At 62.9% G+C, this 12,411-nt stretch overlaps 1 protein-coding gene across 9 annotated transcripts in view; it reads right to left on the reverse strand.

Moving 5' to 3' along the window:
• Positions 1-12,411, reverse strand: part of Shank2 (SH3 and multiple ankyrin repeat domains 2) — a 355,852-nt gene that overhangs the window by 93,372 nt on the left and 250,069 nt on the right. For all 9 annotated transcript variants that reach the window (XM_077108956.1, XM_077108955.1, XM_077108953.1 and 6 more), the window contains one exon: positions 10,915-11,039. In XM_077108956.1, the coding sequence (XP_076965071.1) occupies positions 10,915-11,039 (125 nt within the window). The remainder of the gene's footprint in view (positions 1-10,914; positions 11,040-12,411) is intronic.

The following is a 12,411-nucleotide window of genomic DNA, read 5'->3' on the forward strand; positions in this document are numbered from 1 at the left end:
GCTATCCTCTGGGGGCACACGTAGGCCTGGAGCTGCTGGCCACGCGGTCATTCTGGGTCCACCCAAGCTGCTGGCCCACGCCCCAGAGCCCCCACTGGCCTGGATGGGCGGGTGTTCACGGCTCCCTTGGGAACTGGCTGTCATGGAAGCCGCGGAGCTGCAGCGGGAAGGACCCAGCCCTTGATGGAGGCAGATCTCACACCACAGGGAGCTCCCCTGCCGGGCGGCGTGACACTGACTGCAAATAACACCGGCCACCACGGTGCCAGCCAGAGGACACCTGCGTTCCCGGAGCCCAGTCTGTGCCAGGCAGCTTTGGGAGTTCGTGTGCATGAACTCACGCTGCGCTCAGTTTAGTGCAGATATTTCTGTCGGCTCCTTTTCCTACACGAGGAGGCTGAGGCACAGAGAGGGGCCTCACTTGCCTGTGGATGCACAGTGAGGGTCAGGCTGTGTCCCAGGCAGGTAGCTGCCTCAGCTTCTCCACTGGGACAGGAGCTGGTGCAACAGTTCAGGCTGGGGTGGGGCGGGTGCTGGGTCACCCCCCAAAAGCTAAGGTCAGCACTGATGGGGGCATCCCTGCAGGCTTCCTGGAGGAGGTGAGAGGAGGGGTCTTTCAATATCAAGAGAGGGTTGGTTTGGGGGAAGCCAAGCAAAAGTACCCATCTCCTCATTGGTCCCCCAACTGTGTTATTCTAGAACTTTCTGTACAGCTGGCAGTATCCATTCATACTGCCTTGCAATGTTGGTTGTTCAGGCCCAGCTGGATCTAGGTGCTCAGCAATTGCCCCAGAATCCCACTCACGTGACCCGAGTGCCACGTCCGGGATCCCAGGACCTCGTGAGGCCAAGCCAGGAGGGTCGCAGGTTCAGGGCCAGCCTGGGCAACTTGGCCGGTAGGATACCCTGAGCTCCCTCCGGTGCCACGCGGGAAGGGAGACACCCGGAGCCAGACACAAGGACAGTAATGACAGCCCCACTGAGTGGCACCGTCCTGAACGGGTGGAGCCCAGGAGCAGGAAGCAGAGCATAAGTGAGGGGTGTGGTCGCCCAGGGGACAGGTTCCTCCAGGAGACGAAGATGCTCCGGAGGCCAGGGCGGCGGTGTCTGCGGGGCACCGAGGTCTGCTTAATGCCACCGGATCGTGACTTCAAAAGGGGAACGTGGTTGCTTTCTCGGCACGTTCTTCTGCCAGGGCAGAGAGGCAGGGCTTGAAAACCAGGCACACACGTGGGGAGACGCATCCCCGGCAGACGGACGCGGGCCCTGGCCCCGCCTGGACGCCGCGCCCCTCACAGCCCCGCCCACGTCCTCCTCTGGCCTCTCCGAATCCCCGGCTCTGGTGACGTGATTTACACAGGTGGTAGGAAACCGCGGTGATGTGAGGGCAGTTGGTCACCCTCACACAGGGACAGAATCCATGCCACCTTCCTGGGAGGCCCTGGAGGAGGCCCCCCCAGGACCTCCTTGGAGTGCAGGGACATCGGGCAGGACCTGGACGGCACAAGGGCCTGCTCACTGGCTCCCTGGGCAGGTGATGGTCAGCTTCTCAGGCCCTGGGGCCCTGGCCCTGGAGGAGAGGAGAGGACTGCAGGGAACCCCTCCATCTCCAGTCTGCAAGGTCCCAGGGCCCCGCGGCCTCCTGCCGCCCTGAGTGTGACAGTTGGCTTCATCTATTTGAATGACAGACTCACACCCAGGTCTGAGTCACACTGTGACGTCCAGGGCTGAGTGACCCAGAGCCGGAGAGCAGGGCCCTGCCTGGGCACAGGCTCTGGTGAGAGACACTGACCAGCAAACCCACGAGTTCAATAAACTCCACGAGCGGCAGTGTGGTGACAAGCCCTGACCCCTAGCAGGGACGTGTGGCCGGGGGGTCTGTGCTGTTCAGGAAGGCGGCCAGCACAGGCTTGGTGGGGTGACCAGGCCAAAGAATCACGGAGAGCACAGGGCGGAGAGCTGCAGGTGAGCAAGGACGGGCCCCAGGCAGGAAGGCAGCCGGGCCACTCTGGCGAGGGTGGCGCAGGGGGCGAGCCTGGCAGAGGCAGGGCCTTGGCACCCACGGGAGGGGACACCGAGCTCCGTCAGAGACACGGCCTCCCCGGGACCAGGGACACAACACGAGGCACGGGTGACGCACCAGTCCTGGAGGGACAGCAGAGCCCTGTGAGGGACCCAACAGGACCAACCTCCCAGCTGCCACACCCGGCGACAGAGTCTGAGGTACAGGGCAAGGGCAGGGCGCCTGGTGGCCGTCCCTGGACTGCACATCGGGCAGGCTCCACCTCCACCACCGCCTCCCAGATCCTCGGCTCTGCCTCCTCCTCCCTCTACAGCAGGGGCCTGGACATCAGCAGGTCACACACGGCCCTGCTGAAATGCCCAGGAGAGCAGAATGAGGCTCCCTGACCAGCTGGCCCGTCCTCTCCATCTTCTTTCTCCTGCCCTTTCCTGGCATCTCCACAGGTCCCCCTCTGGCCTTTACCCTGACGGGCCTCTGCCTGTGGCTCCCTCTTGAAGGAACCGTCCTGAACCTCAGCTCTGGGTGGTGCTGCATCCCCCAGAGGGCTCTCTTGGGACAGGCAGTGACCATGGGGGGGTGCTGGAGGCGGGCATTGTGGGAACTCCCAGGGGTCACAGCAGGTGTGACCAGGCAGGGGAGGCAGACAGGGTGAGGTGAGTGTGGGCGCAGGGCTGTGGACCCTCTGGGCCCAGGGGGGTGGCTGGGTCAAGGTCTGGCCAAGGTTTGCTGTGGGGGGCAGGTGTGCGCGTCCACCACTCATATGAATGGCCTGCTCCTGCTGCTGGCCAGCCCTGGACATTGCGAGGGCAGACACGGCCCTGTTCAGCTCCCTGACCCCTGGGTCCTGCCCAGGGGCTGCCCAGAGGTGTGTGCAGACGAGCTTGTTAGATGGCCCCGAAGGCCCCGGGAGTGGCTGGTCCAGGGCCCAGGCAGCAAGCAGCTTCTAGAGCCCCTGCCCCTTTCTGTCCCATCTCTGCAGCTGGCAGTGCCCACCCAGGCTCCAGGGATGGCCAACTCCATCAGCTAAAGCCCCTACAGGGCACTCAGCACGGCCTTCATTTGCCCACCTACTGGCTCATATCCCGAGACCCCCCAGAGACTAAAGGGCACCAGAGAGAAAGGAGTCCATGAGAGAGGAGTCTGCCCAGTGCAGCAGGAGGTGGGCAGAGCAGGAGGGAGGCAGGGGGACAGGACTCCTCTCAGGGGAGCCAACGGTGCCAGACACTGCCCGTGTGGAGATGGCCACTTCACTGCCCCCTGCAGCCCTTGTCCTGGGAGCTGGGGCGTGTGCAGCCACAACCTTGGGGGACATGATGTCTGTAAGATATGCCCAAGGACTCAGGACCACCTAGGCACTGGCCTGGCAGGGATCATGGGTCAAGCTTTGGGGTCAGTCTAGACTCAGACGTCCCTGGGGCCCTGGGCAGCCACTCAACCCTGGCAAGTGTCAGTTCATCATTGTGAGAGGGCGAGCTGTCACTCAGTCACGGGCCTCCATGCAGACAGGCCACGACAGTGGACAGGGAGGGACAGTGCAGGAGGGGGAGTGGAGAGCTGCCGGGAGGCTCCACTGCCCCGTTCTCTACTTCAGCACCGGGGACAGAGCTGGTGCCTGGGGTTTCAGGACTCTGGACAGAGCCAGCTACCCCGGTCCTTTTCCTACCCCCCTCTGTCCCTTGCTGGCACTGAGCAGCCACACAGCTGTACCTACTCAAACTGGCCGTGGGGCCCTCACCTGGGCCCTCTGCAGTCCTGCCCAGGGAACCTCGTGCCCACTGCAGCCCGTGGGCGAGGCAGCTCTGGTGAGCCCCGTCCTGACCCAGCTCGGGGCATCGCCCTCCCTGCCCTGCCGGCACCTCCCGTGAGCTGCCCATCTGTGTTTCCCCTCTGGCCTGGCACCCGGTGGGCACCCAATTCTGCCGCAGGAACGAGTGCCCAGAGTTCCAGAAATGACTTCTAGATCATCCGTGTGCGGAGTCTCGTGACGGCGGGGCCTGTGTGACGGCTCCACACTCTGCTGCCTACAGGTGCGACACTGGGGCCACCACGGAGCCACGTGCGCCAGCTCACGCACCAGGAGGAGGCAGAGCTGGACACAAACGCTGCCCGTGCCCTTGAGAGAGGCTTCTCCCCGCCCCTCTCCAGCCGGGGGCAGTGCCATCTGCCAGTCCCGCGGAGCCTAAGCACAGCAGCACGGTCCCCTGAAGTGATTCTGAGTCTTTTTTTAGCCTGAAATTGAAATCACTGATGCTTCAAATTAGAACCCGGGATGGATGAGCCAGGACTTCAGACCTGCCACGGCTAAGTGTCCACATCCACCTTCTCAGCAGGACTCTGGGTGGCTCCTCAGCCGGAGCCACCTGTTTCCAGCCAATATGGTAGACAAAGAGAAGGATCCTTGGTCCAGGAGGGCCATGTGCAGAAAAGGGGTTCAACCTCCAGGGTGTGCAGCTGCTCCCTCGGAACAGGGGCTCCTTCTGACCCTTGAGGACACAGACCCCAGCACCGGGACCTCCGGGCACCTGACTCCAAAGGCTGTGAGCCTCAGGGAGCGGACCCCAAAGGCATGGCTTGAAGCCACAGAACTAGAAAGATTCCGCACTCAGAGGGACATGTGTGACTTCACTTTGACATGAGACCAGCAAGACACTGGCCCTCAGAAGCCAAGCGTCCCTGGGAGCCCAGCTCAGGAGCCTGGCCACCGCCCTGCCTCCTGGCCCCATCGGCTGGAGCTTCGTCTGTAACTTCGTGTTTTAGTCAGTGTTCTGCTGCTGCGACCAAAAGCCCTGACAAGAAAAACCAGAGGAAAGCTGACTGTGGGTCTTGTGGTTTCAGAGGTCTCAGTTCCTACATGGCTGGCTGCACGGCGCAGGGCCTGAGCCGGGGCAGGACACTCAGCAGCAGAGTGTGGCTGAGGAAAGCAGTTCAGGACGGGGCACCAGGAAGCAGAGAGAGAGAGACTTCACTTGCCAGACATAAAATATCACGTCCCAGTGCCACCTGCGCCAGCCCCCCGCCTGCCTACAGGTACCACCCAGTTAACCCCATCAGGGCGCCAATCTGTGGTCATTTCAGTGCTGACCTCTCACCTTGTCTGGCTCGGGAGCTTTCGGGGGACATGTCACACTTAGTTATTGAATCGTCACTCGAAACCATTTGAATAGGATCCACAGGGCTTTTGGAGGACCTGGGGGTTGGGCCGAATTCCTCTGTTGGCCAGGGGACCCCCAGCAGGACACGTGACAGTCTCTCATGGTAACCCAAAAGGTCAGGTGGGGAATGTGCCCCGTGAAGTGTGGCCGGACGCTCCGCTGCAGGGTCCTGTCAGCCGAGAAGCCACAGAGGGCTTGGGCCTGGGCCCCTGGGTTTGCCGTTGGAGGGTAAAATGGGCACTGCGAAGGGAATTCCAAGATTATCTAAAAGCCAGCCCTGTGCCAGAACAGAATGACGCAAGGTGGCGGGCACCCCAGGAGCAGAGGCTCCGTCCAAATCAGGAGGCCGCCTGCCAGGGCGTCAGGGCAGGGGACGGAGCAGGTGCCTGCACTGGCGGTCACCCTGCAGTGAGACGCAAGGGGCACCACAGCCAGCATGACGTCAGAGGCAAGGGCCCGGCGGTACGTGGTGGCAGGGGGTGGGGGCTTCATGACTGCTAGGTGCTCGAGTGGCCGCGGGAACAGTCATCCGTCATTATTAAAACTGACTATTATGTGCTCAGCTGACGCTGCTCGGCCTCTCCTCTGAGTCAGACATCAGCAACAGACACGCGGGTCAACAGCGAGCACCCCGGGCCAGCCCCACGCGGCACCGTGCCCCGCGGCCTCCATACAGAGAGCCTGGGGCCTCACAGGGCTCACGGCAGGTGCCGGTGCTCCCGACCCCCATTTCACCAACAGGGAAACCCAGACCCCAGCGAGTCCACGCTGCTGGAGAACGTGGCCAGGACAGGTCGGGGAGCTTGCCTTCACGTCCTTCCCTCCCGGTAACGGTGCGCTGGCCATCCCGCCAGCTGTGCCGGGGGCAGCGGTTGGGGCGAACACGCCGGGGAGCCCCTCCTCAAGTTCCAGCTCAGGAAGCACGACCCCTCGCGCGGCCTCTGGGGACAGCCCCGCGGCCTCCCTCTCAGCCTCCTCGTCCCTCTCAGCCTCCTCCCTCCAACACAGCCGAGTAGAAAGCCGCTCGGCAGCGTCTACCTCTAGTGCGAGTGTTTAATACGAGGAAAAGTAATTAGCAGCCCGAAGTGTGGCTTCCCGAGGACGAAGGGTATTGCCGCCTGCTTTAATTGCAAGGGAAAACCTATTTAGGGAAATTAGCACAAAAACGAGAGGGGCCACTTCAGGGCCAAGAAAACAACCACAGAAACCGCAGGAGTCTTCTCAGCCCTGGGAGAGGCTGGCGGGGAGGCCCCGGAACAAGACTCGCTCCTCCCAGACCAAATGACGCCCCTCCCCAGGGTGGACAGCGCCCCAGGAAAGATCTCCCCACTGATGAAGGAACACCCGTCCACCATGGGTGCTGAGGAACGTCCGAGACAGCAGGGTCCGGAGACGGACGAGGCTGCAGCCCCTTCCCCAGGGATAGTGTGTTCTTCCCTCCCCGTGGCCCTCTCCGGGGAAAGGTGCCAATACCACGCGACCATCTCCCTTTGGTCCTGGGAGCTCCTTGGAGGAATAATTTCTAATGTTCTCTTAGGAATCCGCAGCCGTGTCTGCCGGCCCCCCGCCGCCCCTCGGTCCTGCTGCCCTGTGATCACTGCCTGGCTGTCCGGGCTTCTCTGAGGATGGATCCCAGATGCCAGAGTCCCAGGTCAGCTCCGAGGGTCCTGTTACACACTGTCACGTTGATCTCTGCAGAGCGCACGGCAGCTCGCTCACCTGGCAACCCCAGGGTGTTGTCACCGGCAACAGCTAGAGTGACGAAGAAGTGCTGGATGGTTCCAAATGAGCCCGGCTCCACCGTGGGGTCTCTCCTTCCCTTGGCCCATTTCCACATCAGCACACGAGAGCCTCGGGGGCCTGTGAGCTGGGCCTGACGCCACTGCGTCAGCCGCCCTGGGTCGGGTCCCCCCTCCAGCCACCAGCTGAGTGGCCACGACCCTGGGCAGGTCATCTGGCCTCCGTGTGCCTCAGTCCCCTCATGTTTAAGATGGTGCCCACAACGGAGGCCATCTGTGAGGACCAGAGGGCACAGCACAGGGCCGGGCAGGGACATCAGTGGCCACAAAGGACTGGGCCTCCTCTGATCCTTGTTGTAGGTGCTGTCTGCCCTTTGGACACTGACCGTGGAACTGCCTTATGGAGTAATTTTGAGATACAGGATATGTTCTTTTTTTTTGGTGTGGGGAATTGAACTCAGGGGCACTGGACCACTGAGCCACGTCCCAGCCCTATTTTCTATTTCATTTAGAGACAGGGTCTCACTGAGTTGCTTAGCGCCTCGTTTTTGCTGAGGCTGGCTTTGAACTCGCGATCCTCCTGCCTCGGCCTCCTGAGCCCCTGGGACTACAGGTGTGTGCCACCACCTCTGGAGAGATCCAGGGTGTTCTAGTTATGAAGGGACTCAAGGAAAGGCTTAGGTGTCCAAGCGGGGTGCGTGGAAGGACAGCTGATCCTACCAGGCTAGCACGGTTTCTGGGTCTACATGGGACCCAGAGACTGGATGGAAGGCCAGGGGACCAGGTTCAAAATGCCAACTCGCAAGACCAGCAGTGGTCACCCTGCCTGTCCCCGGGGCCCAGCAACACTCTAGCACCCAGACCTGGAAGCCTGGGCTCCCATCTCATGGTTCTGAGTCAGTAGGTGGCTGGGGCCTGGGCGACTCCCATACCCAGCCACAGCAGCAGGACGAGTCTGAACGTAGCCCTGCGGGATGGAGGGGCAGCCCGACCTCCACCCGCGAGCCCTCCGCATCCTCCTGAGGACTCCCGTAAACTCGGAGGTGACCTCTGACATCTCCCGCCCCATCCAGTGGAGCAAGCTGGCCTCCCATGACGGCCTCCAGGAGACAGTGCAAACGGCCCAAAGCCAGCGCCTCCTGGAAGCTCTGCCCACTGTGAACGCCAGAGCCTCCGGGCCCTCTCCTGGGGGCTGCCACCTCCCACCGCTGCCTGGAGAGCCTGGGTACCGCCCTCAGGGGCCGCAGCAGGGAGCAGCCAGCCCTCAGGTCGCGGCCCCAGCCCACACCCCCTGCCAGATGGCCGAGGCCCCCTCTGAACCTCTGCTTGTCCTAAGATGCCCTGGTTTCCTCGTCATTATTCCCCAAACGACATCATATGACAACCACTGACCAAGTGTTCATGTGGCGTCAGGCGTCACGAGCAGCCCAGAGACAACTGGAAGTGCACGGCGGGAGGCACCTGGGTCACAGGCAGGCACACCCTGCTGTTCCACACGTGGGACTGAGCATCCCCTGGGGTCCTGGGGCCCGCCCGAGGACAGGGACAGAAGATCACACACCGCCCTGCAGGGCCACTGGGCCGCCGTGACCAGGCATCCTCACCCACAGGCGCACGCACCCTCCTCACCTCTGAGAGCGAGTTCACGGAGCGCACACTGACACCGTCTGTCCCTCCTAATCCCCAACCTGAAGGTAGCCAGTCACAGGGAATTCACCCCCAACTTTGATTTGGGTGGTGGTGGGGGTGGGGATCAAAACCCCCCCAAAACAAAGGACGAATTTCCCAAGGCCTCCGCGGGGGAGACGGTGAACCCCAAGGCAATCAGGCACGACGGGAGGCTTCATTACGGGTCCAGTGCCCAGCACGGTGACGGGGTCAGGGCGGGCTGACCAAGTTGGAGGACAGAAAATGGAGTTCCGTGGGCGCCGGGGACTTTAAAAGCCGACGCTGTCTTCAGAGGAGGCCGCTTGGCCCCGCGGTTCAGACCTCAGCATGCGTTTTACAGAGAAAATAAGAAGTCTGACATACTTTCGAGGCTCTTTCAAGCAACAGAGGGAAGAGCAGGTTTGCCAAGGGACATGGGGGACAAGGACCTGCCTGATCAGAGCTCAGAAATGCCACCGACTCTGGGGGTGGCCTCAGGCCAAGGCGGACATTCACTGGGACTCGTGAGGCTATTTCAGACAATCCCCCAAGGTCGGAGCTTCTGCTGCAAACACAGAAGATTGTCTGCTGGGGACCACACCTCGGGGGACTGGGTGCCCTGTGGCCAAGTCCAGGGGCCAGGAGGCCGCGGCAGGGGTCCTCCGCTCACCCGCAAGCACCCAAGGGGAAAGAGGACTGGAAGGAGGCGGGTCCCTCTAGGGGACCGGCCCCTCAGTGCTCAGGCTGCAGTGACCGGTGGGGACTGTGCCAAGGAGGCCAGGTCTGCCTTAGGTCGCGTGGGACACCGTGGCTCTGACACAGCCCTGATGTGCCTCAGGGCCAGCTGTGCCTAGAATCCTGGAATCCAGAGGTTCCCCCACACCGAGACCTGCTCCGGAATGGCAGGGGCGACTTCATGAAGGAGGTGAAGGCCACCCCCAGGGGTTTGAGAAGGAGCCCAGAACCCCAGGAGGCGTCAGCCCAGCAGGACGGCCCCCTCCGGGCCCTGGGGCCGGGTCCAGGCACAGCAACGCCCTCCGCCTCAGCAGACCAGGTTTCTTTGATGGAGGAAACAATCCAAGGAGCCAAACAACGGCGGGAAGCTCCTGCCTTCCAGCTCCGTTCATTACTGAAAACCCAGAGCCGCACCAGCGCTCCGCCCGCCCGGCCCTGCTCTACGCACAGGCTCACCATTCACAGACCCGGCCCCGCCCGCGCCAGGCCACGCCTCCCCGCCAGGAAGGGGATTTACATCACAACTGCATCCTACAGAGGATGATTCAACCCAGGCCTCACAGACCCAGGGAACCCAGGGAGCCGCTCTGAGGGGCCTCCACCGCCCCAGCTCCCAGGGACCACGGTTAGCGCTCTCCTACCACAGCCAGGCTCTGGGGGTCAAGGACGACCAGGGGACACTCCTCTCCACCTGGCCTGGCCCCGCAGTTTCTGCTCTGGGTTCTCGTCAGCCTCTCAGGGTCTTGGGAAGGCTGCAGAGATCCTGAGCAGAGTCCCGGCTGGCAGGGCCGTCAGTCCCAAGCTCAGGCATCACGCAGGGAAACGGCTTCAGGGGCTCTGGCGCCAGGGTGGACGTGTGCTACCACCAGTGGCAGGTCCCCCACATGGCGGGCAGGGCTCAGGTTGAACACAGGGGAACACCTAAGAGATGGGACCTCCCACGAGGGCCATCCAAGTCCACCAAACCCGCTGACCGTTTCCAACCTAGCACACCTTCTTCTGTTCTCCAGAAGAGTAGCCCATCCCTTCAGGTGGAATGGAAAGCAACACTGAAATCCGCACAGAGGCCAGGGCTCGGACGCACTAGGGAGTCGACACCCCACATGGGTCCGCGGGCGGGGGGCTCCCACCAGGGGCATTCTTCAAAGTGGCGCCTCTGAAAGGAGGAGCTGTTTCCAAACTTCCGGGCACGCGGGCTCCTCCCGTGCTGTCACCTCCAGCCACCCTCTCGCCACGCTCCTTGGTCTTTGAAGACCAACGTCCATCCAACAACCGTAAATCAATCAACTTCTCAGCCACAGACCACAGGCCCCTGCCGACTTCCCTGGACACAGCTCCACACAACTGAGCCACCCAGGGATCCCCAACGTCACGGCAGCCGCGTCCCTTCTTCCTAGCTTCTACAAGACCAACGGCCACGTTCCACATTCACTTCCGACGACTCCCAGCCGGAGCCCCGACACACGGCCAAGGAAGCAGCCCCCTCAGGTGGAGGCAGCCCCCGTTGTGGCCGCTCCAGGGCACCTGACTGCACCGGCTGTGGGCCTCCTCACGGCCCTCTCCCCACGGAGAGTCGGTGCTCTCCCCAAACCAGAAGGCGCAGACAGCGAGTCCCTACCTCGATCAGGAAGTCCCCGGTCCTCAGCCCGGCCTGCCAGGCCACCCCGCCTTCGTCCACGGACTCCAGGTACTGCAGGGCTGGGAACGCCGGTGTTGGCGTGAACTCTTCAATGGGGGTGTCGGCTGGGAAAACAAGAGGCACCTGGTCACCAGCTGAGCCCCACGCCCTGCCCGCTTCCCCAGGGACCCTGGCGGGGAGGGTCCTGCATCCCCTGTGGGGAGGGTGGTCCCAGCCCACTCTCCTGGGGGAAGGGCTGGAGCCTCAGGCCTTGGCCAACGCCAGCCCGGGCCGGGCCGTGGCGCCAACTGCACGAGGGCGCCTCCACCATGTTCCTGGGCCTCCCTGCCGGAGCCACAGAAGAGCGTGCTTTGCGGTACATGTCTACACGCCTGTCATTTTCTTTAAAGCGCCAGTGACTAAACATTTTCAGTTCTAAAAATGGAAAAGTTCCTCCCCTACCACAGGGCGCTGAGAAACTCCGCTCAGAGGCACTTGCCAATTTCACGTCTACGCAGACTCGCGGGCCAGGGCATGCGTCGCGGAACATGGGTGCAACAGAAGGCTGACCCTCGGGGGGGCTGCAGATTTGGAATCTGCTGGTCAACCCTCTCCAGGGGAAGCCTGGCTCTCGGTGACCACTCTGTGGCCAGTGGCACAGGAGGGCCGGGCCTCCCGCTTCAGCAGAGCAAGGCTTGGTGTCTGGGGCCCACACAGCTGCCCCGTGGAACTGAGGGCAAGAGAAGGGCTTTCCTGGCAGTCAAGAGGGGCGGGGGCGGGCAGAGGCCGGGAAGACGCCGGGCAGGGGGAGGGGACGCCCGCAGACGGAAGAGTCAGCCTCTCTCTGCACAGACCTCGGTGGGCCGCCTGCGCCCACAGCAGGTGGGCAGCCAGCAGGGAGGAGGCTCCCTGGGCTCAGTGGGGCCCAGCAGGGCAGCGCGGCTCCGGGTGAAACTTCCCCATGGCTGGGCCACACACGGGGTGGGCAGGTGTCTCCTCCCGTGGGGGGGGGGGTGCCATTTTGTCTTAGTTTGGAAGAAAAGTCCCCCACTTCCAAGGGCAGGTGGTGGCTGTGCCCCCAGGGACCGCATCCCGGAGCCTCCCACCACAGGCCCGGGGTGTGTGCTGCCAGCTGGGTCCACGGCCGAGGGGACCATCTTGCCACTTTCCCTTGGCAAAGTCACCTTAGAGACAAGCACACAGATGCCTGCCGCCCTTGGAGCTGAGGCCACTTCCAGACAGCGGCATCCCGGGGCTGACCTGGGGCTGGTGACTGTGTGGGAGCCCAGGGGCTCGAGCAGCCCCAGCGTGGCCGTCCTGAAGCACGGCACACAGCAGCTGATCCCCATGATGGGAGGACGGTGGGGGAGGGAGGGAGAAGGAGCCCTTCGGAGCAATATCGTGTCTAGAAAATCCAAAATATGCCTGAAGGAGCCGTGTTCCTTCTCGGGGAAGGCGGCATGCTGAACAGCACTGTTGTCTAGCAACCGAGCGCCC

The sequence above is a fragment of the Callospermophilus lateralis genome, chromosome 2 (assembly GCF_048772815.1).
Source record: "Callospermophilus lateralis isolate mCalLat2 chromosome 2, mCalLat2.hap1, whole genome shotgun sequence".
Taxonomy (NCBI): domain Eukaryota; kingdom Metazoa; phylum Chordata; class Mammalia; order Rodentia; family Sciuridae; genus Callospermophilus; species Callospermophilus lateralis.